This window comes from Neolamprologus multifasciatus, chromosome 17 (genome assembly GCF_963576455.1).
Source record: "Neolamprologus multifasciatus chromosome 17, fNeoMul1.2, whole genome shotgun sequence".
Lineage (NCBI taxonomy): Eukaryota > Metazoa > Chordata > Actinopteri > Cichliformes > Cichlidae > Neolamprologus > Neolamprologus multifasciatus.
The window spans coordinates 34,160,548-34,187,273 of NC_140455.1; the positions used below are offsets into that span (position 1 = coordinate 34,160,548).

The 26,726-nt window shown below is 40.7% G+C and overlaps 1 protein-coding gene across 1 annotated transcript in view; it reads left to right on the top strand.

Annotated features, from left to right (window-relative positions):
* cerk (ceramide kinase) overlaps positions 1-26,726 on the top strand; it is a 63,592-nt gene that overhangs the window by 25,610 nt on the left and 11,256 nt on the right. The window contains exons 4-11 of the mRNA XM_085137753.1: positions 470-595; positions 1,277-1,343; positions 4,329-4,474; positions 15,336-15,410; positions 15,540-15,692; positions 18,480-18,585; positions 18,852-18,931; positions 23,636-23,841. Of these exons, the coding sequence (XP_084993879.1) occupies positions 470-595; positions 1,277-1,343; positions 4,329-4,474; positions 15,336-15,410; positions 15,540-15,692; positions 18,480-18,585; positions 18,852-18,931; positions 23,636-23,841 (959 nt within the window). The remainder of the gene's footprint in view (positions 1-469; positions 596-1,276; positions 1,344-4,328; positions 4,475-15,335; positions 15,411-15,539; positions 15,693-18,479; positions 18,586-18,851; positions 18,932-23,635; positions 23,842-26,726) is intronic.

Below are 26,726 nucleotides of genomic sequence, written 5' to 3' on the forward strand. Positions count from 1 at the left end.
ACCTTTACATCGCCCATTTACAATCCATTTATGTAATCTAATGGAACTTTTGTCTTATTGCCAAACAATATGGCACTCTATATTTCTTTGTACTCATTTAACACTTGATCCAAATCCATTCATTTTCACTTTGAGCATCCCATGTATCTTAGTTTGTTGTCCTAAATGCACTCCTCCACAACAGCCATAAACAAGCCATTTAGTATTCTCCATCGCAGCTCTTTGTAGGTTTATCACCGAATGATGTAGTGCCTCGCACTCCTCCTACAGTCAGTAGACACACCATTTATTTCTTGAGCGGCGTGTTTTGGGGACAAGTCAGGTTGACTGAGCATTTTGAGAAAGGTCTCTGGTTAATGAAAACTTCATCAAGCTTTTGTCAGCTGGACGTTTGTTTCAAAAAAAAAAAAAGAAAGGTAAACTCTACACATTTTAAAAGATGATCTCATGCCCCTCCCTCTTTTTGCAGCCAATCGACCAAAGAGCCTTCTGGTATACATCAATCCATTCGGTGGAAAGCGTCGTGGGAAACGTATTTACGAGCAGAAGGTGGCCCCAATGTTTCGCCTTGCCGGCATTGCGACCACTGTGATTGGTGAGTCCCTATCAGTAGCATTCCTCAACATTTAAATAAAAAATGAGTCTTGATGGTTGCCATATAGATCTCCACTGCCACTGTGGCCTCTCGTGGGGACTGGAGAGGCTTGCAAGGATATGATTTGGCTTATAGTGTCATTAATCATGCCACCACCTTAATGGAAGCTGTGATAGTTGATAAGCTCGGGTATCCAAACACATCTATTATTCAATAAGTGTTTGTTACAGCTACACATAGTCTGGAGTATTGATGGTCCATCAGAGGGACCGCTATTCACCTTGGGCTTCCTACAGATGCTGTAGGTTACAGGATTGTGTGTGTGTTGCTATTATATGCCTGGTAAACAGAATTACTGTTGAAATATTGTTTTTGTTTCTATAGGCTCATTTTGCTGGCTAGTATACAGTAGCTGAATTAGGTTGAGGGGTTTTTTGGGGGGTTTTTTTTTTTTGGGGGGGGGGGGGGGCAGCACACTTATGCCTCTTCTAACCATTAATCTGCTCGATAGGTTCCAGTGAATGTTTCAAAAGTGAAGTACTTTCCTTGTCTTGTATTTCAAAATGCCTGTAATAGAGTGCTTGTTCTACCAGTCAAGCCACAAAGTGCCTAGTTATTTTGTCAGTATATTCCCTTTCATTGAATGCCTACTAATGCTTGCCATTTGATTTGTTTCCATAGTTACAGAGCATGCCAATCATGCTGAAGACCACTTGAAAACAGAAGCCAATCTAGATAGATATGACGGGTAGGTACTTAAGCTAGGTAGCTCTTGCTTTTAGGCTTTGAAAACTGGTTCTTCACCGTGACATGAACTTGACACTTCTTTGTTTGCTCGTACTTTAATAAAGCTACCGAGAAACTCGGCCATAGTTTGTATTAACCTCTGTTGTATTGCAGTCTGTGTTGTGACAGATTACGGATACAAAGTTCTTTGTGTTTCTCATATTTAACAACGTGAAAATATTCTGATCATCTTAATCACTAATCTGCTTTGTCAGGACATTTCTTAAATCTCATGCGTGGTCTCTCTATGTCACAAGTAATAAATGCTTACAAAGAAAATTTATTGGTTTATAATAATAAAAAAAAGTAAGTGCTCTAAAAAGCACTCCAATGTAAGATTAAGGGTTTGTAGCCATGTTAACTCTTTGAGATATAAAGCTTAAAAACACATCAGTCTGGTGGTTTATATTGGTAGCTGTTGATGCTGTTTCTTTTGTAGAATGGGGGTTGTTATGCTGCCAGCATATCTATTGTTGTTGGGAAAGTTCAGTTTAGTTTGGTGTTATGATAAGACTTGAAATTGTAGGGGAATGTTCAAAAGGTTTGGTGCTGTTTTATCATAGCGTGACAGGAAATGATAAAAATGAAAGGTTCCTTCCTTTCGTGTTTTCAATACTGGCCCGTTTCAAGTTTATTCTAGATAACTAAAATTAAACTGAAAACTAAATATAAGTGTGAAAAATCTCCTTTTTCTTTTTGCAAAGAAAAAGGAGATTGAGACATATCCATTAATTCAAAACTCGTTTGTGGTAATGATCCATAACTCAGTTTTAATGTTCAAAGCTTGGGTCATACACTGGTAGGTAGGGTCTAAAAACTCCAACAAGCCAATCTTAAAGGTTGCTTTTAAACAGTGAGGCAGGGAACAAAGGGGAGGATGGCTGTATATATGCTAGGTGGCTAATTAGCTGGTAGGAAATGTATCTGGCTGAAATATTCACAGGAAAATGGGAACAAAGAAAGGAGGTGGAACAAGCAACATTAAAAGCAGGTGATTAATTTCAAAATAAAAGTGATTAAATGGATGTATGTGGTCACAAGATGAACATTCATCATGTGGGCACCAACCTCTTGTCTGATCTAATTTCACAGTCATGAAAGTTGAGCTTTTTTGCAAGTGCAGTAACACATTTTCTGCAATTACTGACAAATAGGGCTGCCACAAACGATTATTTTGATAGTCGACTAGTCAGATCATGCATCCATTGGACGTAAAACGTACAGCTTATTGCACCAGCAGCATCTGCTCTTATATAACTATCACTAACTTACAGCTTGAAGTGTTTAAGGTATGTGCTAACTAAAAATAAAGACAAGATGAGTTTATTAAATTTTAATGACATTTGCAGATTGTTTCGATGGAGTTTAATCTGCTTGACGTTTATTCAGCTGTGTAAAAACTATAACTTTAATCTCAGCCAAACCGATTTAATCAGAAACCAATAAAATACTAAAAAAAGCCAAACAATATCATTTTTAAGTTATCTAAGTGACTTATATCATGTTTAACCTGAGTAGTGAAAGACAGAGGTGGGTTTGAAAACGATTTGCTGGGAGTCCGGTGTTCTCAATGGCTCTAGTTAGCCTTGCCCCCGGCTAGCTATCGAGCTAGTGGGTAACAGACGTCTCCGAAAATGTCGGAGCGCTTTTGAAAATATGTGGTGTCTTGATAAACTGAGCAGATATTTGAGGTTTATACAGTTACATTCTCGCCTGAAAATATGTTAAACGTTTATTTTGTGACCCAGAAAGAATAATAAGAGTAATATTAAAACTAACTAGCTGCTGCCATTGTTGGAAACTGAGCTGGGCTGCGCTATGAATTCTGGGACAGAGCTTGTTCTTCTTCAGGGTTTAACGGCAGCTGGCATCCTTGTACATGCAGTGCTGCCATCTTCTGTTTCAGTCCGTTATTACACTCTTAAATACTACTACTTATTCCTGCCTCTTTTGTAATCTTACAACGAGTCAAACGACGCGTCAACTATTAAATTAGTCGACAACAATTTCAATAGTCGACGTAATCGTGACTAGTCGACTAATCGTGGCAGCCCTACTGACAAGCCTCAACATCTGTGACCAATGGAAGTTTTTCTCTAAGAAAAACCTGCAATTTTATTAGCAGCACTATTAATTATGAAGGGGAAATGGAGCTGCAAATCATCTGGATACAAATTTGACCCGAAGGTAACTTGTAGATGGAGAATAATAAAGGACCCATGACTAATCCCTGGGACACTCTACAGGATTAAAGGAGCACATGCTGTGTATAAAACAATACTCGTGATCCAGAGTCTATGATGATGTTAATGTAAAATGAAGTGGTCAAAAGTCACAATGAAGCAATATCACTAGGAAGTTTTACTGAAATTTCAACATTTTCTATAGTTTTTTTTAAAAATATATTTTTCTGTTTCTATATCTAATCTTGACAATAAATGAAGGTTTTCAGCTCAAACTGTACATGAAGCTGCTCAGGTCTGTGATCCAAAGGTGGAATTCAATGGCAAAATACAGTTTATCATGGAATATAAAGGGTCTCCTACTTTCCAGGTGAGTTTCCTGTTGTTTCCAGCTCCTATTCATCAGCTATTCATTCTCCCAGAGCAGGGTTAGAGTCCATTATGGTTTTACTCTGCAGCTCATATGATTTATAGATGTATAGATGAGTTGGACTTGAGAAGCTGTTATGCCTGATAGCACAGTGTGATATTCTTATTTACTGGCCTTGCACAGTTGGGCCTCCTCTTCAGTGATGTTTTTGTCAGTTCTCCAGCTGTGTAGTTATTTTCCCTCTAGCATGTGTGTGTCATTTCAAGCACATGTACATGTAACACAAGTCATTACGTGACATCCAGTCGATCTTCCCGGATGACCAGGAATCTGTGTATTAGAAGAGTCATGACACAAACTCTTACTGAATTGTTGATTTCATTTTTCTACCAAGGGTGGTGTGTGTTGGTGGAGATGGGATGTTCAGTGAAGTCCTTCACGGGCTGGTTGCCAGGACGCAAAATGACCACGGTGTTGACCAGAACCAACCGGATGCTGAATTGGTGTCATGTTCTTTACGGATAGGAATCATTCCTGCAGGTGAGCTTTGGGAATCATGGCATTATGAAAAATGCGTGGGAAATCTGCTCTATATGTATTGTACAGACAGAGTGGCATCAGTCTCTTCAGTGTCTTGTTTTTTACAAAATAAATATTTGAAATGAAATTAGACTTTTCTAGTGAAGTTTATGTAATAAAAAAAAAGTTAAACTTTAATTTAAAAAAATGCAAATATTGACAGAAGACATTTTTACTAACTCATCACAAACTTATGCTCCATTGAAGTTTGAGCTACATTTTGATAAAATAATGTCGCCTTTATTATTTAGAAATGTATTAAAATCAGTGGAGCAGCGGTTAGCACTGTCACCTCACGGCAAGAAGGCTGGGATAGAATCCACTGACTGGGGCCTCTGATACGTGACTTCTTCCCACAGTCCAAAGACATGCATGTTGGGTCAACTGGTGATTCAAACTGGTTATAGGTAGCCAACTTTTTGTACGTTTTAGTACTAGCAACCTATTCAGGATGTGTCCTGCCTCTTCCCCACCATTGCTAAGATGGGCTCGATCCACTCTGTAACCCTGGATTGAATAAGATGTTTTTAAAAAGAACGGATGGATGTCACTTTCTAGTCTGTTTTTTCTGGGGGTTTTCTTCTGTTTTTTTTGTTTTTCTTTTCGATGGAAAAACTACAAAATCCCAGGTAAACACCAACTTCTGAAGTCAAGGTCTTCTTTTTAAAACCTGCAACTTTACAATCTTTGCAGCACAAACCTTTGTAGAACATAACAACCCGAGACATCGTGATTAGCCTACACAATTTTTATTTTTTGTTCTCAAATGAAAAATCCATGTTTTTTTTTTATGTTCTGTCTACACATGACACAATCCACAGTTGAATGAACTGAGGTCACACTTGTTTTTTCTCTGCTGTCAGAAATCAATTGTGACTCTTTCATAAGGTCCTGCAGTCTCAAATAACTGAGTTACAGCAAGTTGGATGATGGATGGTTATGATTTTTTTTTTTTTTTAATAAAATTGGACTGAAGTAGTCCTACAGTTGAAAGAAAAGTCTTAAATGCATTAAAATCGCACCAGAACATGATTTAGAGTCTAATTGCGATAACTTCACACTCTCTCATCCCAGGTTTCTGAGTTACAAGCAATGATCTCTATGGCAACAGGGTAGGGGCTCCCAACAGGGGCCTGCAGAGGGTCAATCGGTCCAAGTGCCATAAATGGAAACGTGCTGAGTGACATTTTGAAATCTTTAATTTTCATGAGGATAGAGATACAGTGCAAGACCAATATGAGGCTATCCTGTGCACAGCTTGATGTTAATGACATGGGTTTTTAAAAAACTGCTGGGCACACAGTAAGTGATTTTTAGGCCAGTTACAAGCACAATTTGGACTTTTGTCATTTTACACAAGCAGATAAATTAAAATTTTAGGTGTGTAATTTCCACTTTTTTCTAAAATTTCTGGTATATATTGAATGAATGTCTGTCACTGGCTGAGATAACACAATGGTGTTGGGGCCCATGGCTACCTGGTGAAAGTATTTGTTTACATGTTTGAACCATTACTGAGTGGGTAGTTGACCCGTGGGCAGGAATTGGTTGTAAAGTCATTTGTGGAATTATCACTGAACTTTCAATCAAATGTTCTTTTTTTAACACATCTGCTGGACAGTTGTTGTTTTTTTGTTTGTTTTTGTTTCATTTTTTATGAAGAAAACATGCATCATACTTTAAAAATCACACCCATTGCTACACATACATGTTTTGCATACTGAGTATCACCTTCCTACCCACTCATCCTGCACATTTTATTGCACTACTTTTCTATCAATGTTTCTTTTTTCTTTTCTTTTTTTGCTAGCAGATGGAACTCACAAGGTCATTCAATACAAAGTCAGAGCTATAAACTGCTTTTCCTCTGGTGTGGGTGAAACTCAGCTGTACTCTGTTTCCACGCCTGAATTAATTTATTAATGTGGTCATATGTAACACCCTATATGCACAGGAAAGGTAGTCTCCTAACACCAGTGAAGATGCTGTATAGATTGCAGCGTTGAGCCGTGGCTTTCTAATACTTCCTCTAGAGTCGAACGTTAGATTTTTGGGGAGTAAACAAAAAGTTATCATAAAATCCAATAAAAGGAACAGACTTGATTGCAGTGGTGCAGGGTGACTTATACAGAAAAGCAAAGAGAGATGATGAATATCCAAAAAGAATAATAGATCTTAAACCACTAAAATATAGCGTTTCATGATTTAGTTCAGCCTCTCTTTTATTCTTTTATTTATGCTGCACACTGCATGGAAACTTTGAGCTTTCTGCATGGCTTCCTGGTTGAAGAATTAAAAAAATATTATTACTATTATACTTAAAATATTTACCATTAGCTGACAAGGATGATTGAAGAAGAAATGTATTAAAACCATTCCTTTAGTAGCGATACCGCACACCTTAGTACACATAAAACTGTAAAGTACTGAACATAACCATTGTTATACTGCAGAAAAATGTTCCTCATGACTGTTATATGGATTTTATTATTGCTGCAGGTGTGTAAGGTTAAGTTCAGCGTAATGCTTTACATACTGTTTAATGGTAGTAATGCATTATATTCTATAAAAAGTGTTTGTAGTGGCTTCCTGTGAGGACCTCATATCTCTAATAAGAATCAGAATACTTTAATAATCCCCAAGGATGTTATGTGTAATAAGTTCAGAAAAACACAACTGCTGTTAAAGTATATTGAAATAAATAAATAACAAAACAGCTAAAGAAAAAAAGGCTTGAGCATTGGGTGACATGGTTAACTGTCAGTATCTACTGAACGATTAAAAATATTAATGAAAAATTTGTTAAACAGCTGGTTACACTTAACTGTTGTTCAGTCAGCTGATTTCAGAGTTACTAAATCTAAAAGTGTACTTGAAGCCTGCAGCTGGTCAACCTGCCTATTAATAAAAAAAGTTTTCTAAATCCTCTACATCAAACATGTCAGTGGTTAATGAGAGGAAACTTGTTTGTTACTGTAATAAATGCATAGATCATAACTGATCTCAGCCCGGGGGGACCAGAGACGAGCAGTTTGTCTTGCTAGTCTCAGATAATTCTCCCATCACAGACTAGAGCAGACCTTCCCAAAGTGTGGTGCCCGCCCCCTAGGGGGGGCGCAGAGCCATTGCGGGGGGGGGGGGGGGGGGGCGCGGTATGAAATTGGGGGGGGGGGACTAAACGCTTGGACACTGCTAGCACGGGGCGCCCACACAAACGCAAAGCAGGAGATGAAGCATAGCTGAATATGTTTCCAAACCAACTACAGTGGGGCAAAAAAGTATTTAGTCAGCCACCGATTGTGCAAGTTCCCCCACTTAAAATGATGACAGAGGTCAGTAATTTGCACCAGAGGTACACTTCAACTGTGAGAGACAGAATGTGAAAAAAAAATCCATGAATTCACATGGTAGGATTTGTAAAGAATTTATTTGTAAATCAGGGTGGAAAATAAGTATTTGGTCACCTCAAACAAGGAAAATCCCTGGCTCTCACAGACCTGTAACGTCTTCTGTAAGAAGCTTTTCTGTCCCCCACTCGTTACCTGTATGAATGGCACCTGTTTGACCTCATCATCTGTATAAAAGACACCTGTCCACAGCCTCAACCAGTCAGACTCCAAACTCCGCCATGGCCAAGACCAAAGAGCTTTTGAAGGACACCAGGAAAAGAATTGTAGACCTGCACCAGACTGGGAAGAGTGAATCTACAATAGGCAAGCAGCTTGGTGTGAAAAAATCAACTGTGGGAGCAATCATCAGAAAATGGAAGACATACAAGACCACTGATAATCTCCCTCGATCTGGGGCTCCACGCAAGATCTCATCCCGTGGGGTCAAAATGATCATGAGAACGGTGAGCAAAGATCCCAGAACCACACGGGGGACCTGGTGAATGACCTGCAGAGAGCTGGGACCAAAGTAACAAAGGTCACCATCAGTAACACACTACAACGGCAGGGAATCAAATCCCGCAGTGCCAGACGTGTTCCGCTGCTGAAGCCAGTGCATGTCCAGGCCCGTCTGAAGTTTGCCAGAGAGCACATGGATGATACAGCAGAGGATTGGGAGAATGTCATGTGGTCAGATGAAACCAAAGTAGAACTTTTTGGTATAAACTCAACTCGTCGTGTTTGGAGGAAGAAGAATACTGAGTTGCATCCCAAGAACACCATACCTACTGTGAAGCATGGGGGTGGAAACATCATGCTATGGGGCTGTTTTTCTGCCAAGGGGACAGGACCACTGATCCGTGTTAAGGACAGAATGAATGGGGCCAAGTATCGTGAGATTTTGAGCCAAAACCTCCTTCCATCAGTGAGAACTTTGAAGATGAAACGAGGCTGGGTCTTCCAACATGACAATGATCCAAAACACACCGCCCGGGCGACAAAGGAGTGGCTCCGTAAGAAGCATTTGAAAGTCCTGGAGTGGCCTAGCCAGTCTCCAGACCTCAACCCCATAGAAAATCTGTGGCGGGAGTTGAAAGTCCGTGTTGCTCGGCGACAGCCCCAAAACATCACTGCTCTTGAGAAGATCTGCATGGAGGAATGGGCCAAAATACCAGCTACTGTGTGTGCAAACCTGGTAAAGACCTATAGTAAACATTTGACCTCTGTTATTGCCAACAAAGGTTATGTTACAAAGTATTGAGTTGTATTTTTGTTATTGACCAAATACTTATTTTCCACCCTGATTTACAAATAAATTCTTTACAAATCCTACCATGTGAATTCATGGATTTTTTTTTCACATTCTGTCTCTCACAGTTGAAGTGTACCTCTGGTGCAAATTACTGACCTCTGTCATCATTTTAAGTGGGGGAACTTGCACAATCGGTAGCTGACTAAATACTTTTTTGCCCCACTGTAACTACTCCTGACATTTTGGAGATGTTGGCTCTTTATACAGTAAAGTTACAGCGGGATACAAATAATATCAGGCTGATCCTGCCACGATTTGTTCCCCCTGTTCAAATCACAAACTAACAGCTGTTTATGTTTTTAAACCCATTTTGCACAGAGGCATTTTTTTGAAAAATGTATTGATAGCAATGTTGAATATTATTAAACAGGAAAAAAACAACTACACGTAAAATAATTTCATCGTGACACCTCTGCCTTTGTAAATGGAGGGACAGTAACTGTGTGTTTATATGTAAGCGTGTAAAACCTGAAGATAGTCAGATTAACAGTATTTTGTCTCTATCTGCCATTCTGCAATTCATCTCAGGTAAACAATAACGTGGCGCACAGCGTGACGTGAAAAAAGGCACATACCTTTGCGTGACGAACTCTCTATTCTTCATCCACACGTAAACGCAAAAAAGGAGTTTTAAAAAAATCTCTGTTTTCGGTGATTCCAAACGCCGTTTACGTGTGGACGAAACAGCTGCGTTTTCAAAAATACCCGTGTAGGTGTGGACGTAGCGTAAAAGAGTTAGTAGTTTATTTTATTACTACTTGTAATTTATTGCAGATTACTTGTATTTGCTTAATTGTTTACTAAATGTTTGAGGTGTGAAATAAACTGCAATGGAGCAAAATATGGGTGTGCGTGGTTGGAGGATGTTTGTGCGCGTGCGTGCGTGCGCGAACATTTTTCTTGTAAAACAAAGGGGGGCCTAGCAAAAAAAAGTTTGGTAACCACTGGACTAGAGGTTTATCCTTAATGTGCAACAGAACAACCAGAAAAAGTTGCTGGTCTCTCAGCCTGCTCAGCTCCAGCCCTTTAACACCAGGTAGTGGACACACCCATGAAATGTACATATAATACAGATTCAAGTGAAATCAGAATTAAGCAGAGTTAATCCTGCTTCCTGAGACAAAAGCCCAACAACATGGCAGTAATTTAAACAGTGGATGCAAAAGGGCAAACTTATGAGACAGAACACTGTTTGAGATGAAAGAATAGAGATTGAATTTACTTGAGTTTTAACTGATGACTATTTATAGATTTCACTGGACAAGCAGTCCTTCCCTTGCTTGCCCTGATGGGACACTGCTGCTTTATTGTTATAACTGTAGTATGAACTGATTAACTACAGTTGGGTGTCACCATCTATCTCAACTAGGGCTGCCACAATTAGTCGACTAGTCACGATTACGTCGACTATCAAAATCGTCGACGACTGATTTAATAGTCGACGCTTCGTTTGAAGCTTTGTAAGATCCCAAAAGACGCAGGAATAAGTAGTAGGATTTAAGAGTGTAATAACGGACTGAAACAGAAGATGGCAGCACTGCATGTACAAGGATGCCAGCTGCCGTTAAACCCCGAGGAAGAAGAAGAAACTGTGTCCCAGAATTCATAGCGCAGCCCAGCTCAGTTTCCAACAATGGCGGCAGCTAGTTAGTTTTAATATTACTCTTATTATTCTTTCTGGGTCACAAAATAAACGTTTAACATATTTTCAGGCGAGAATGTAGCTGTGTAAACCACATATTTTCAAAAGCGCTCCGACGTTTTTGGAGACGTCTGTTACCCACTAGCTCGATAGCTAACCGGGAGCAAGGCTCACTAGAGCCGTGAGAACACCGGACTCCCGTTTTCAAACCCACCGCCGTCTTTCGCTACTCAGGTTAAACATATATAAGTCACTTAGATAACTTAAAAATGTTATTGTTTGGCTTTTTTCAGTATTTTATTTGTTCCTGAGTAAATCGGTTTGGCTGAGATTAAAGTTATCGTTTTTACACAGCTGAATAAACGTCAAGCAGACAACTGATTATCACAGTGGTTCCCAAACTTTTTTTGCTGGGCCCCCCTTTGTTTACAAGAAAAATGTTCGCGCCCCCCCTCCCCGCACGCACGCACGCACACACACGCACGCACACGCACGCACAAATCCTCCAACCACACACACCCATATTTTGCTCCATTGCGGTTTATTTCACACCTCAAACATTTAGTAAAAAATTAAGCAAATACAAGTAATCTGCAATAAATTACAGGTAGTAAGAAAATAAACTACTAACTCTTTTTCGCTACATCCACACCTACACGGGGATTTTTGGAAACGCAGCTGTTTCGTAAACGGCGTCTCGAATCACCGAAAACGGAGATCTTTTAAAACTCCTTTTTTGTGTTTATGCGTGGACGAGGAATACAGAGTTTGTTGCGGGACGTCAAAGGTATGTGCCGTTTTTCACGTCACGCTGTGCGCCACGTTATTGTTTACATGAGATGAATTGCAGAATGGCAGATAGAGACAAAATACTGTTAATCTGACTGTCTGCAGGTTTTACACGCTTACATACACAGGCAGTTACTGTCCCTCCATTTACAAAGGCAGAGGCGTCATGGTGTGATTATTTTACGTGTAGTTGTTTTTTTCATGTGTAATAATATTCAACATTGTTATCAATAAATTTTTCAAAATGGGTTCAAAAACATAAACAGCTGTGGGATCCTGTTTGTCCCTGATTTGAACAGCCCAGCGCTGCTCCCGACACAGGGAAAACCAATTCTGCAGGGGAGACCTACCTCGGCACTTGTGCAGGTGAACCCAAAGGGAAGATTTTCTTCACCATATTTTCTAGTCTTTGGCTTAGAATGAAGTTGATTTGGAAACATATTCAGCTATGCTTCATCTCCTGCTTTGCGTTTCTGTGGCCGCCCAGTGCTAGCAGTGTCCAAGCGTTTTGTTTCCCCCCCCTCTTTCATGCCGCGCCCCCCTGCAATGGCTCTGCGCCCCCCCTAGGGGGCGGGCCCCACACTTTGGGAAGGTCTGGATTATCAGAAGTGTGAGATGCTCGAGAATATACTCCGGTGTCCTGTTATATTTTAGATAGCAAGGAACAGACGGCTGAGTTTATTAAACGTCACTGAAACAATCTGCAAATTTCATTAAAATTTAATAAACTCTCATCTTGTCTTTATTTTTAGTTAGCACATACCTTAAACACTTAAAGCTGTAAGCTAATGATAGTTATATAAGAGCAGATGCTGCTGGTGCAATAAACTGTAGTTGTATGTCCAATGGATGATGATCTGATTAGTCGACTAATCGCAAAAATAATCGGTGACTAGTCGACTATCAAAATAATCGTTTGTGGCAGCCCTAATCTCAACTGAACACTTAATTTGTTCATTTAGTTTTCTTTGCTACTGGAAACATTTTCAGGTAACACAAATTAGACAATTTTGATTAAAAAAACAAATATTTTAAATCAAAGGTCTGCTTTTTTTGGTTTGAGGCTGTTTTTAGGATACTGCCAGTGCAGCCATGAATATATTCATGTACTGAGGATTGAAACGGCTAAAATATCCTTTTTGGAGCAGCTCTTAAAAGCATCTAGCGTCCATTGTTTTCCCAGAGACAAAGATGATCTAACTGCTGAGATGATTTTACTGGCAAGACAGTTTTAGGGGAAACACAGATAAAAAATGGAGCATCTCCACTGAGGATTTGCCTTGTGACAGTTTATGCTCTCTCCTCAGAATATGCCAGCAAGCTATTGTGGTTGAGCAACTTAAGAGGAATAAAACATTGAAGATCTGAGCACTAAACATCACTGAAGATCTGTGTGCAGCAGTTATATTCATTCAAAGTCAGCTGGCTTTTACGGAGTAGCTTTAGAAGACTGAAATGGCACATGTCACCTTTTTTTATGCTCAGCAAAATAGCAGGCAGTGCAGGGCTGTCAGGAGCAATCGGAAAGTGTTTCGGATGTGATTATGAAGCTCGGAGGGGAAGAAGCAAAGGCCAGATAAGTGATATTCATAGAAAGTCAGAAAAAGCAAGAGAGGGAGCTCATCTTCATACTCATCTGTGTGTCCGCTACTGAATGACAGGCCTGATCTTCCCTGTCACGCTTCTGTGAGCCAGCTCGAAACATCACTGGTTAGATTTCACTCTCCTCTCTTTGCTCTCTTGCTCGCGCTCTCTGTCTTTCATCAGTGGCAGTAGGTCTATATTACCACTTGAGGATGATCAAAGTAGGGCAGATAGGTCTGAAATTACACCATGTGGTGCAGAAAGAGAGATACTGGCTGATTACCTCTCAAGTTGAAAGATTTAATGTCAAACTCAACATTTCTCACAAAGCGGGGATGCCTCTTATCCCTCATTTGTTGCTTGAAGAGAGCTGATGATAGTCTGGAGCCTGGAGCTATCTGATCAGTTAACTTTATGACTACGATGTCTCCTTGCTTCCGTCTAGTGAAATTATTCAACTAAATTCCCTTCACTCGGTCAAAGATTTGAGAGACGTGACCCTGCTTATGATGTGTAAGGACTGATTTAATTTATGAGAGTATGTTTTACACACACTATCAGCATCTTGGAAAACTTAAGTGCCAACAGTGTCTGCTAAGCTGCTACACAGTCTCTTCTGATTAGCTGGAAGGCGTTCACGACAGAGTACCCATCACATATCCTAAGTGTATATTGCAAGCTTTAGATTTACTGAGAGTTGAAGACAGGAAAATATCATGTATCTGCTCCACTTCCTGTCTTAAGGAGGAAGACATGGATTTAAAAGGAAAAAGGCTTTTCAGTATGTACCTGTGAATACATGGTGACAGTTACTGAGATGCAGTGTTGGTCAAGTTACTTGAAAAAAGTAATCAGTAACTAATTACTGATTACTTCCCCCAAAAAGTAATCCCGTTACTTTACTGATTACTTATTTTCAAAAGTAATTAATTACTTAGTTACTTAGTTACTTTTTAAAAACACGATTTACAACCTGAATAGGTGATAAAGCGATAGATCTTTCAGCCCAATTCTACTTTTTCTGCATAATCCATCATACAAAATGTAATCAGATGGAAAAGTCTCTTTTTAAAACTTGTTTTATTCGTTTTAATCTTTTAACTTTATGCATCAAGCAAAAATTTAATTATATGCACCATTCTCTGACTGGAAGAAATTTGTTTAATATTTAAACCTATTTTCTGCATATTCCAGCACATAAAATAATTATTTTTTTGTGTGTGTTTACACTCACTCTTTCAAAAAGTTCAAGTAAAACACAGCAGAAAATAAATAAAGTCAAAGACTCAGCGGTCCTTTTGCTCTATTTTCACCTGTAAAGCAGGAGTGGGTAGGCGGAGGTTTACCCTGGTGCAGGTGTGCGCAGCGGTCAGTGGAAGAATCCGCGAGTTTCTCTGTGAGTTTCCCATTATGTCGTAGCTACTCGGTGCTTGCTCAGAAGTTTAGGGTTTTTTTCGCTGTAAAAAGAAGTTTTCTTCCCACGCACAACGGACGCTAATGTTTTTGACACTTTTTATGGAGTCAAACTCAAAGTAAGGTCAGTACTTCCACGCTTTAAACGCTGCACGCTCATACTCTCTCCCGCACTCGATATATTATCCATTGTTGATCTGCACACAGCTGTTGTCACGAACGTCGCACTCGCTTACGTCACTGTCATGAGACATTCTTGCAAAAAAATCACGGTTTTAGTAACGCAGTAACGCAGCGTTCCTACGGTAAAGTAACAGTAATCTAATTACCGTTTTTGCAATAGTAATCCCTTACTTTACTCGTTACTTGAAAAAAGTAACACGTTACTGCCCATCTCTGCTGAGATGCATCAAACAGCCAAACCAATGCTGGCACATTAAAAAAACAAACAAAGCAGAAAGAATAAGATGTGCTTTTTTCATCATTAAATATAAGCATAATTAGCAGGAAAGGGACCGTTGACTTATTAGCTGATTGTATAAACCACTACACTCCAGAGCCACTGATTAGATGTATCCACATTTTTAAAAACCCAGACTAACAAAGAGAGGATATAACCTTCTGGTAAATTAAAGAAGTATGTCATTTTTATTTCTTTAACCGGAGCATATCTTTGTTTCCGTAACCCAACAGGGTCTACTGACTGTATCTGCTTTGCTACAGTGGGAACCAACGATCCAGTTACTTCTGCTTTACACATCGTTGTGGGTGAGTGGAAATTGCTGAAAGAATATGAAAATCTTACAAGAACCAACAGCCTTTGAAAGATTAGACTAATTTTAGTTTTATATTCATGTTATTTTTTGTGCTTTTTTGTTTGTTTGACTATCTCCACAGGTGATTCGCAGCCAATGGATGTGTGTTCAGTTCATCACAATGACGTCTTTCTCAGATACTCTGTCTCATTGCTTGGCTACGGCTTCTATGGAGATGTGCTTTCAGACAGTGAGAGGAACAGATGGCTTGGCCCTGCCAGATACGACCTGGCAGGTATGCGGGCCATCATTTTTCTAAAATCTGCCTACATCATTTAACCTTTTATTTTTAACTCTTGGCTCACTGTTCTTAATTAATTGTGAGATTGATAGCATTTGTTTTAAAAAAAGATTTAACCTGGAGTTCATCCCAGGGCTTGCTGGCTTTGTAAAGGGTCCAGACATCAGCAGCAGCATCAACAGTTTTCCTAACACCACGATTAGATGAGATGCTCTGCAGAAACCTCTACATATTATTGTTACTTTTTTCTTTTTGTCTACGCTTCAACGCTATGATGACAGATGGGAAACTAAACTAGAGCCAGCTGAGCAGAAATAAGCAATTTTCATCCACAAAAATTGAGCTCCACTTATCCAAAATAGAAATCCATAAATTTAAACTCATCTTTTTACTTTAATTTACACTTCCTGGTTACAGGTAGGCACAAAAAAATGAGGTGTGATCAAAATGTTCTCTAGTCATGTTACGTCCCGGTGTACTTGGTGCCTGTGATGTGTGCTGTGTGTCAGAATGGTCATTGATTTTCAATTTCAAGGAGTGGAAGGACTCACATGGAAGTGATTCGGGCTACCTTTGGGCTTGGAAACTGTGGACCATTCCACTGTGAACTGCTGAAAAGTGCTTAGATGTAGCTGTAGGCAGCACAAGTGGACAGAAGAAGGCTAAGATAGCATCCAAACTTGACCAAAGTTAAATCACTTATGTTTAGCCCTGTTTAAAAATAACAATAACACCTTTATTGTGTTCACGTTTAACACAGCATCCTTACAGGTGTAATGTGATCATTTGTAGGAGGAGTATATAATAAACTGTAACTATTGACACAACTCTGCATGCGGTAGCAGCAAAGACCAAACAACATCCTTTGCATATTTGCTCGCACACAGTGCCAGCATTTGATATGGTGATGCAATAAGAGACAGACGGGTGGATGAATGGGTGGACAGGTAGTTAGTATAGGTAGACAACTGAACCCACAAGGGAAATAATAGCAGGATAAAGAATAAAAGGTAGCGCAGCCTACAATAAATAAACAGCATAGTTAAAGTAAAAGTGCCACAGGAGCACTGTGAGTAGGGATGGGCACCGGTATCCGGTGCCATGATGGCACCGGTTCTGACATAAACGGTAGTAACCAGACCGAAAAGCAGCGCACATTTCGGTGCTTTATTTCGGTGCTTTTTTTCCTGAGCTGTGGTACACTTTCTTCTTCCTTACATTTGTATTGGCGGTTGGCAAACAACTGAAAGGTGCATTACCGCCACCAACTGGTATGGAATGATACGCTTTAGATTCTAGCCAATCATTTTACGTTCCGAGGATAGTAGGCGGGTCCAGGTACGTACGTTCTTTTAGAGCAAAGCTACAGATTAAAAATGCCCAAGGCGAAGCGGTCAAAAGTCTTGCTGTACTTCTCAGCAAAATATGCAAACTCATCAGTCTGCAACAAGTGCTTTAAGCTGATACTGTGATACTGTCAAAGGAGGTAACACCTCAAATCTGATGAAACACCTGGCGCCGCATAGCGTTCTTTTCTAAAGCCGAGAAATGCGCCGTATTTGATAGCTTGTTGCGAGACCTCACACCGTGCACATCTACTGCTTGTGGGTTGCCTGTTATCGGACCTGGAGGTAGCAACATCCCCCAAAAACCCGAAGAGGAGAGTCCTGGCCCCTAGCCCTGCCAGTGTAGCAGAAATGGTGAGGATGATGATGCAGCAGCAGCCGTTCTTCTCTGCGTGAGTAGCTTAATGTTGTTCGTGTGTAATTTACATTGAGTAGGCTAACCACGTTATTACATTAATGCATGTAAGGTGAACTAGCAAACACCATCATAGCTACATGTGGCTGTCTTCTTGTTTGATGGCAGATACTCCCTTCACCCTGGACAAAAAGGCTAAAATGACCGAAGAAAAAGTGGAAAACAGCTAAACATAAGAGGATTTTGGACAAAGTTTGTGTTTTTTCCATTGTTTAAGCACTGCTTCCAGCCAAGAGTGATACCATATATGCCCTATAGCTGCAGAAAAGGCTAACATTGTTATCTTTTTACAAAAAAACAGCTGAACATGAGACGTTTTTGGACCAATTTTGTGTTTTCCATTCTTTAAGCACCGGTTTGAGCACCGTTTAAGCACCGGCACCATTTCAAAAGTACCGGTTTGGCACCGGTATCGGATAAAACCTAAACGATACCCATCCCTAACTGTGAGTGCCTGATGCTGTGAGGGAGTGCAAAAACTTTACAACTACAGAAAATCAAAATGAAGTTAAAGAAGAAAGGACATTGTGCAATTAATAAATAATATGAATGCAATAAGCTAGAAAGGTTTTTTCTGCGTTCTGCGGGGTAGGGGGTTACATACTTGCCTAACAAGTGAAAGCTGGTTTGATCCCAGGGAAGAAGAACAAATCCACTTGGGGTTGTGTCATCCAGCAGAGGAATCTGGATGATTGTGTGGAAGTTTCACAAACTTGAAATTCATAAACCATGTGTGATCAACACATTCCTGTGACCTCTGAACTAGGTTTCATGTACCAACGGGGCGGGGTTTTAGTTTTCTGCAGAGCATCTCATGTTTTCCAAGCGTTGCGGCAATCTCCCTGTGGGAGACAAATCTGACAAACTGCCTACTGATGTGTGCAGATGTGTTGTGTTTTCTTTTCTTTTTTTTCTAGTAAAACCTTAAAAAAAAAGAGTTCAGGTTGAAATTAAGCACAACAAAATAAAACACGGGTACATTTGGATTCTGCACTCACACTGACTGTGTTTCCTTTCCAGGTGTGAAAACCTTTCTGAGCCACAACTACTACGAGGGCACCGTCTCTTTCCTCCCCGCCGAGGACGACGTGGGGAATCCGAGGGACAAGCTGCAGTGTCGATCCGGGTAAATAAAAAGCTTTATCGCTTTATTTTTGGGTTTTCAGGAAAGTTTCATCCTTTTCCAAAAAGTGCCATCACCGTGTAACTCGACAACTTATTGTAGCATAAAATGTGACATGACCGAGCTACAAAAGGCTTTAGACTCATAAGCCGAGCCGGGTTTCAGATGGACCGAATGCATTCCTGTCAAATGCACCATTTAGGCTTGTTAAAGTTTGAAATGTCAGCAGGGAGACTGATGTTTTAATCAAAGTCTCACTGATATTTCAGGTGCAGCATCTGTCAGCACAACCGCTCATCAAAAGACACGCACAGCGACGTGTCGGAGGAGAAGGAAAAGCCAGGCAAAGGTACGGGTTCAGGTTTATTACTAGAAATGCGCCTTAATCACACAGGAAAAAAGTGCATTTCTCATTTCTCTACCGCGTTATCTGCTTGTTTGTCTAGTTTGAAACCATTGCCAGGCTTCTGATACATGTGAAAATGAGTATTTTTACAGGCTGTAGTTTTAAGAATAGAGACGGGAGAAGAAGGGGGTAAAGGAGAGGAGACGATCCCACGCTGGCTGTCTTTTTCCTTGAAGTCGTACACATAAAACAGGGGAAGATTTGCATTTTTCTCTCTTTTTCTGCGAAAGATTAAGTACCTGAGGTGGACTGAGTGTAAATAACCGCATCATCTTCTCCCTCGCAACATTTCGCTCCTGGGTTTTCTGTTGGGTTGATTTTTTTTTTTCTTCTCCTTTTTCTTCTTCCTCTTTCTCTCCCGCAGCACGGCAAAATTCTTGATGAGATTCTTGATGAGTTATTGATGAGAAAACGTAAAGTGATTTTTAGTGACAGTGCATAGCTCCCCTGTTATGCCCCCCCTGGAGCCGCCGCCTTTTTTTCTTTTTTTTTCCCTTTTTAACCTATTGATTTACCGAATCTCCAGCAACCAGCCCTCGCGCCTACTTTGCAAGGTTACATGTTACCAGTGTTGGGGAGTAACGGAATACATGTACCGCCGTTACGTATTTAAAATACAAAATATGAGTAACTGTATTCCGTTACAGTTACCGTTTAAAAAGGTGGTATTTAGAATACAGTTACTTTGTTGAAATAAATGGATTACACGGCGGTACTGTTTGGGTTTTGTTTGACAGCTACGTTCTGTTGTTCCAGGTGGCAGCGTTACGGTTGCCATGGTTACAGGGCGACGCTCTCTCTGCGTGTTTCCTGGGTGAGAGAGGCCTTTTTGTTGTTGTTGTGCTAAGCTAATAGGCAGAATGCTACAGGTATAGCTCTAAAGAATGTAGCATCATGGGCAGTGTAGTCCGTGCTGCAGGGAGAATGGACCATACCCGTTATGTGTCTGTGAGCGAGGGAGGGAGAAAAAGCAAAAGTACGAGGAAAAGGAAAAAACGGGAGCTGGAAGCATGTAAATATAATAATAACCACTGCAGCCAAGAATAGTGCCTGACGAGCCCAGTTGTAAGTAAGCTATTAAGACTCGACTGTACACCGTGTTCGTGTTTTCCTCTGAAACAATAAGGTCTGTTGGAGCAGCCTTTCAACGCCTCTCTCTGTCTCTCGCAAGCAAAGTTGACCCAGACAACAAAGTAAAGCTAGTTTTCGGCTACGAGCCCGACACAGAACCCACCGTATCAGCCAGAGGTCCCTTTACTACGGTTCGGAGCCGCGGACCTTCAGTAACAGTAATAAATCACAGCAATAGTACATTCATGTAGTTGTAAACAGCATGATAATATATTAAGTAATCCAAAGTATTCAGAATACGTTACTCTCATTGAGTAACGTAACGGAATATGTTACAGAATACATTTTGGGGCATGTATTCTGTAATCTGTAATGGAATACATTTTAAAAGTAACCTTCCCAACACTGCATGTTCCCAGTCGGACTCTTTCTGTCTGCACAGGACCGAGGACGACAGCCACCTCCTGCTCTCCCTCTGACCATTTGCACACGTACACACACACTTTATTACCTCCACCCCTCTCAAAACCGCGACACCGCAGCAGAAGCCCTCTGGAGCCAGATGAAATACCGACTCCTGTGTTAGTGTGTGTTAGTGTGTACTCTGAGCTGCAGATGATCTGTGCGTTCTCTAATTAGTGTCAGGATGTTAAATTCAGCAGTATCTTCTCTTGGCTATCTGGCACTCAGGGCTCCTCTGGAGTGTTTGTGTTTATATTTTGTTATTTTTCGCCTGTTTTAAATATAAAAGCAAGCGCAACCTGTTTGTGTATCTGTGCGGGCCGTGGGACCAGTTTCCACTAATCAGAGCGAAATTTGGCTCTGGCAGCACTGACGGGGGGCTTATGCCTCACGCCACTGCTGCTGTTTGTTTTGTGCTTTTTTTCCTTCTTCCTGTCTTCTTCTCTGGTGAGGGAAATCTCAGACAACTGCTAAATCAATGAGGCAAGACACACTCCCTCACTGCAAATGAGCCAGCCTCTCCTGCAAAAGCAAACACTCATTTGGAAACATTCTCCAAACGCAGAGCCTACAGTCCACCGTTGGATGTCTTGTTGTTGTTGTTCTTTAACTTTTACATCACTGCTTTCCAATTAGAATACTGTTGTTTTAAAGTAGCCTCGGTGGGCTTGTTATCATTGGTTCGCGTTATCACCTCTGTAAGTTTGCTTTTGCAACGTGTGTGTGTGTGTGTGTGTGTGTGTGTGTGTCTGTGTGTGTTGGGGGGGTGGGTAATGAATCGTTTTGCTTTCCGAGATCACATAATTTTCCCTCTGAGGTGCTCGCGGAGCAGTCAGATGCTAATTTGGATGTCTGTGATCACTTTTTTCCAGCTTGCTGCAGCGACTATCACCCTGGTGACAGACACCGGCGGTCCCGTGGGTGATAGCACTGTGTCTTTGATACGCCATCGCACAAGTAAACAGCCACTAATCTCGGAGGAACAGAGTGGTGATTTGTGAAGTGCAACCATCGCGTCTGTCATTCGCGGTTTGGGAGGCCACGCGCGCCATTTAATCATAACGAGCAAACTCGCGGTTAACCCGTCAGCCTTCCACCTTTGTACGACTTCCTCTTTCTTTTGTTGACCCTTACCTCGTCGTGCTTAATTGCGTTTCGTAGCGTTGGACTCGCAGGCTTGGTAGATTGGTGTCGGCGGGGAAGTTTCTATCTTGGCTCAGTCAGCGGGGTAGCTGCACTGAGAACGGCTGCCAAGACATCTGGATCTTAATGGACCTTCATCAGCATCACTATTGCTCTGTGACAAGCTTGGAGCTTAACCCCAGGACTCATAAAGACTTAGCAAAATGCAGAAAATATTTCTAAACCCACATACCTGATGGTGCACAGATTATTCATTTCAGCTTGATAATGGACCCTTCTGGACGAGCCAAACATCAAGCTCAATGAGGGTTGTTTTTTTCATCTCTTATCTCAGTTGTACAAGTACATAGCTTGAGGTTTTCAGAATTCTCCAAAACGAAATAAAATGTGGAGTTTTTTGCAAATGTTGCAGAGCTGCATCCGAATTGCAGGTAAAGTTTCAGTGAACTTAAAATCTCTTCAGCTCAAGGTTTGCTCGTTTAAGAGTCTCAATGTCACACGGAGGAGTTTGAATATTGCAGGGACAGCAGAAGAAGTTAAGTAAAAGCACAAATGGACAAAAGCAAACGGATAACCTCACACTTTTAAAAGATTACCTTCGACCGCTTGAGGCGGGGTTGTGAAAAAGTCTTTTTTTTTTCTCATTCACCACCAGTTTTTTGCTGCTAACTCACCATTCCACTCCATCAACATGACACATTTAATTCCAAGTGGAGTGCACTTAAATAAAAGTGAGTGTGGTTATTTGGAGCATATAACACCGGCAGCTTGGAGCTCTGTAGTGTGGTTCAGCAGTGCAATGGATTACTACACATTTGGCAACCTAATATGGAATACTGGAAACCAAGTCAAGTTTTTAAAGGTTTTAAGAAGAAAGATGCTGACATTCAGCAATCAAAAGTTAGAAATGTGCAACTGAAGGAAACTCGCTGAACTCGCTGTTGACCTTGGTAGCAAAGATTCTTTTCAAACACAACAAATGTCAGCTTCCTAGTGTGTAAACCTATTTGATGTCCAGTTGCGCTTGTGTGGAAATGGAGCAGGTGTGTCAGGTGAGGAGCTGGAGAGGAGAAGTGGCCCATCTCCTGCACGCTCTACCACAGTAATTCCAGGAGTAATTCTGGAAATTTGGAATTTGGACGAATTTATGTTTAGGTGTCCAAACGTCATTGGAGAAGACTGCCATGCGTAAAGTTCACGTAACTCTGAGTATATCTCTCCGCTGCATTGATATGAAACTGAACTCTTCTGCAAAGGTGTGTTTAAAGTGAAAAGTACTATTTGGGTTGCGCGCCTCTTATGATCACAAAAGGGTAATTGTGGTTGTTTTGCATTACAGGTAATGCAAAACAACAGTAATCGCACAATTTAATAGTGTTTACATGTAAGTTTACTTTGTAAGTGCCACAGAACAATTTGCAGCTTAAGCTGTTTTGTGCCCACAGTTTTGAAATCAGACTGCACGTAACACCTAACACACTTATATATAACACATGCATCAACTGTAACCTTTGATTTCTTAACTGCACAAGTTTAAGCTGGAAAGCACCATATTTGCTGACTTCCAAGTTGGCTTGCAAACTGCAACCATAAACTGCATAGGTGCACTTCGCAGACGCACATATCTTTTAGTTAGCGCTGAGCAACAGACTGCTGAAACAGTTTAATCTTCTGTTGACACACGTGACGGTCAAAGTGGCTACACCCCAAACTAAATCCAAACCAAAATACACTGCCTTAAAGATGTTAAGAAGGGGAAAAGTGTATGTAAACAAGCTGCAAAGACGTTCTTTTTATAGCTAAAGTCGTGCACTTTAACATCAGTCTGTGTGGATTGACTCACCTTTGGAGCCAGCCTCAAGTGGCCATCAGAGGAACTGCAGCTTGTGGAGTAACATCTGTGTATGAATGACTTCACCTCATCTAGTCTGTTCTTACTTGTAAACCTAAATGTATTGATGTTGGTTTCAGATGACAGCAGTGACTGGAATGAGATCCATGGAAAGTTTATTGCCATTAACGCAGCCAACATGAGCTGCGCTTGTCCTCGAAGTCCAAAAGGCCTGTCACCCTTCGCCCACCTCGCTGACGGCAATGCAGACCTGATCCTGGTGAGGAACTGCTCCCGCCTGGACTTCTTCAAACACCTTCTTCGACACACCAACAAAGACGATCAGGTAGGCGTACGCAGCTGCGCTGTGTGCAATCAAATCTCAACGCACTTGCTATTACCTAATAGGCATGCAGCAGTTAAGATGCTTTTCCCCTAATATGCCTAAACTGTCGATAAATGTAAAGCGCGGGGCATGCTGTGTGTAATCTTACTGAATGGAAAAGCATGCAATTCGGATCCAGCAGGGATAACAGAAGGAATCTTCAGATAACAGTGAAGCAGTCCTCTGTCAATCATCGCGTTAAACACTACGCACAGCATCGAGTTCAACATGATGACTTTCCAGTCTGTGCACAGATGGATTGAGTGTGTTGAGCCTGTAATCGAGTAAGCAGAAGGAAGAGTTTGCCCACTTGCTGTGCTAGCACCTCCCTTTGCTGACTCTGCTCAATTTCTCAACTCTGGTTCACTTTAGTTCAAATGCCTGAGCCCTTATGCCTTCCCACGTATCATAAATAACCTCCACCCTAGTCCAGAGAGGCACCGGTAATCGCTGCATCAGGGATACACTGTATGGGAGAGCAGGCTCATACCAGACTAATGCCCTCACAGGATAGTACAAGTATTACCAGGGGTAGTCTAGTGATTAGTAATTATTACCTCAGGAAGGACCACAGGAAGTTTATCCCATTCAGAGGGATCTCAAGTATCTGCACCAGCTGCCTTGGTAAAAGTGTGAATTTCCAGTGTTTTTAGCCCAAGCCGGCATCCTGAGGCGATTTCTAAATGTCAGATTTTCCTTTTCAGTTGTGCCCCGATATTTAAATCACAAAGGTAAAATATTATCTCCGTGATGCGGTTTGATTTGACGATTTGATAGATTTTCAGTTTTAAAGTTGACATTATACAGCGGCACAGAAAGGCAAACATTTCGATGATGATAAAGTAAAGAAAATGGTATTCAGAGCAGAGCGCAGAGGCGGGTGCTGTTACAGTGAAATTATCAAGCAAAGGGAAAGATTTCGCTGCTCCGAGTGACACGAAGCGTGTCTCCAGTCCCAATTAAATATTTTAGCATCTAGATGACTCAGAGAAATGTGCATGCACAACATAAAATTACCAGCCTTCACTGGCAATGCTGCTGAATGTAGGCATTAAAATGACTTTGACTGCTGAGGATTTCCCCTGAATGCTATAATCCAAACGCTGAGAGTCAAAAGCAAGATATTAGCAATGGGACACAGTTTGGTTCTGTTTATCTATTACCTCCGATTTGTCTGGGTCTAATTAGCAAACGGTAGCGCGATCCTCGATTGGCCCAATTTCCCAAATGGGGAAGTCGCTCTTTGCTTCTGTTTTCAACAGCAAACAATGTAACTAATGAATATTTATTTGTCAATCAGCAACTTTTCCAAACAATCAGCAACTATCAATTATAATCAAATACCACTATTACCAAGAGTACCACAGTGTCTTAATTTAAAAAAATAATTATCATTAAAAACATTGAATATATGGTACTAATAAGATGGAGCTGGGGAATTCACAGTTTGAATGACTGTGCAACTAATGCTGCTCCGTTTTTATTCACGGATCATTAAATCACTTTTACAAAGTAAAGGTACAAAACAAACAGAATTTCCCTCCCTTTTAATGTTTGCAAATCAAGCAACTGGTTTGTTTTACATGATTACACAGAATGTTTTAAATTCTGTGTTTAATGATAACTCGAACTAAATTCGAGTGTGTTGCATACGGGCAACACACATTGAATGGCACATAAGGGAAATTTTAAAAACACAGAGACTAGGGATGCAACGATACCAATTTTTTCAAACCGATACGATACCGATACTTGGATCTGAGTACTTGCCGATACAGAGTACAAAAACCGATACTTCTACCACACACACACACACACACAAATGCAATGATTTGGAAGACAGGTTTTATTTTATTCTCTGCCGATAAAAAATAAAATCTTAATAAAAATGACCACAAAAAAAATTCAAGTGAAAAATAAGCACTTGTCTTAAATTATTGCAGAGTCTCCACATTGTAATTTAACAAAATATCACTGAACTATTGGCACTGTCCCGAGCTTCTGTTTATTTATTATATTTCATATCGCGGCTCGAGTATGCTGAGAAGACGGTGCAATCCTATGTTTTCCACGACCGGCATTGGCTGGTCATCCAGAGCGATAAAATGAGTCAGAGCCTCTGTTATTTTAACTGCCCGTGGATTTTCTCTTGACATTTTTCATCGCTTTTCCAAAACCTGAGTTAAAGTTGGCTGTTCCACACTGCTGACATTTTGTTTAGCCTAGCTACAGCAGCCTCCAGTTTCTCTTTTTTATCTGGAGCCGCCAGTCTCACTCGCCTAACCCTGTGCCTGTTTAGCACGGGATGTCCCCCTAGTGACCAATCTAAAAAACTACAACAGAAATGACAAGCCACCCTCTGATTAATGAAATAAGTTGGTATCGGTTCATGGTATCGGTTAACTTTTACGAGTATGAGGACACACACATTTTACAGTATCGGCCCCGATACCAGTATCGGTGCATCCCTAATAGAGACATTAATAACTGCTGTGTGTGTGATGGAGTTTGCACATTTTTTCTGGGGGGTTAGTTTGTTTGCCCGTCTGTTAAGGAGGTACGGGTACATACAGGTTCATATATATATACACACACACATGCTACGATCATCATAGTAAGTAGATGTTGACATAGAAGTATGTTTCAGAGATATTTTAGTAATATACATGTTCTTTTTCACCATTTCACAGCAAATGACAGTAAAACTAAATTAAAGATCCTACATGAAGCTGGAAATTATTCCTTCTAAATATTAGCATGTTAGCCCTGGCTATTTGAGCTCAATAAGCTAGCATTGCTGTTTAAAGCTTGTTTTATATTACACACTCACTTGTCACAGGAAAAGA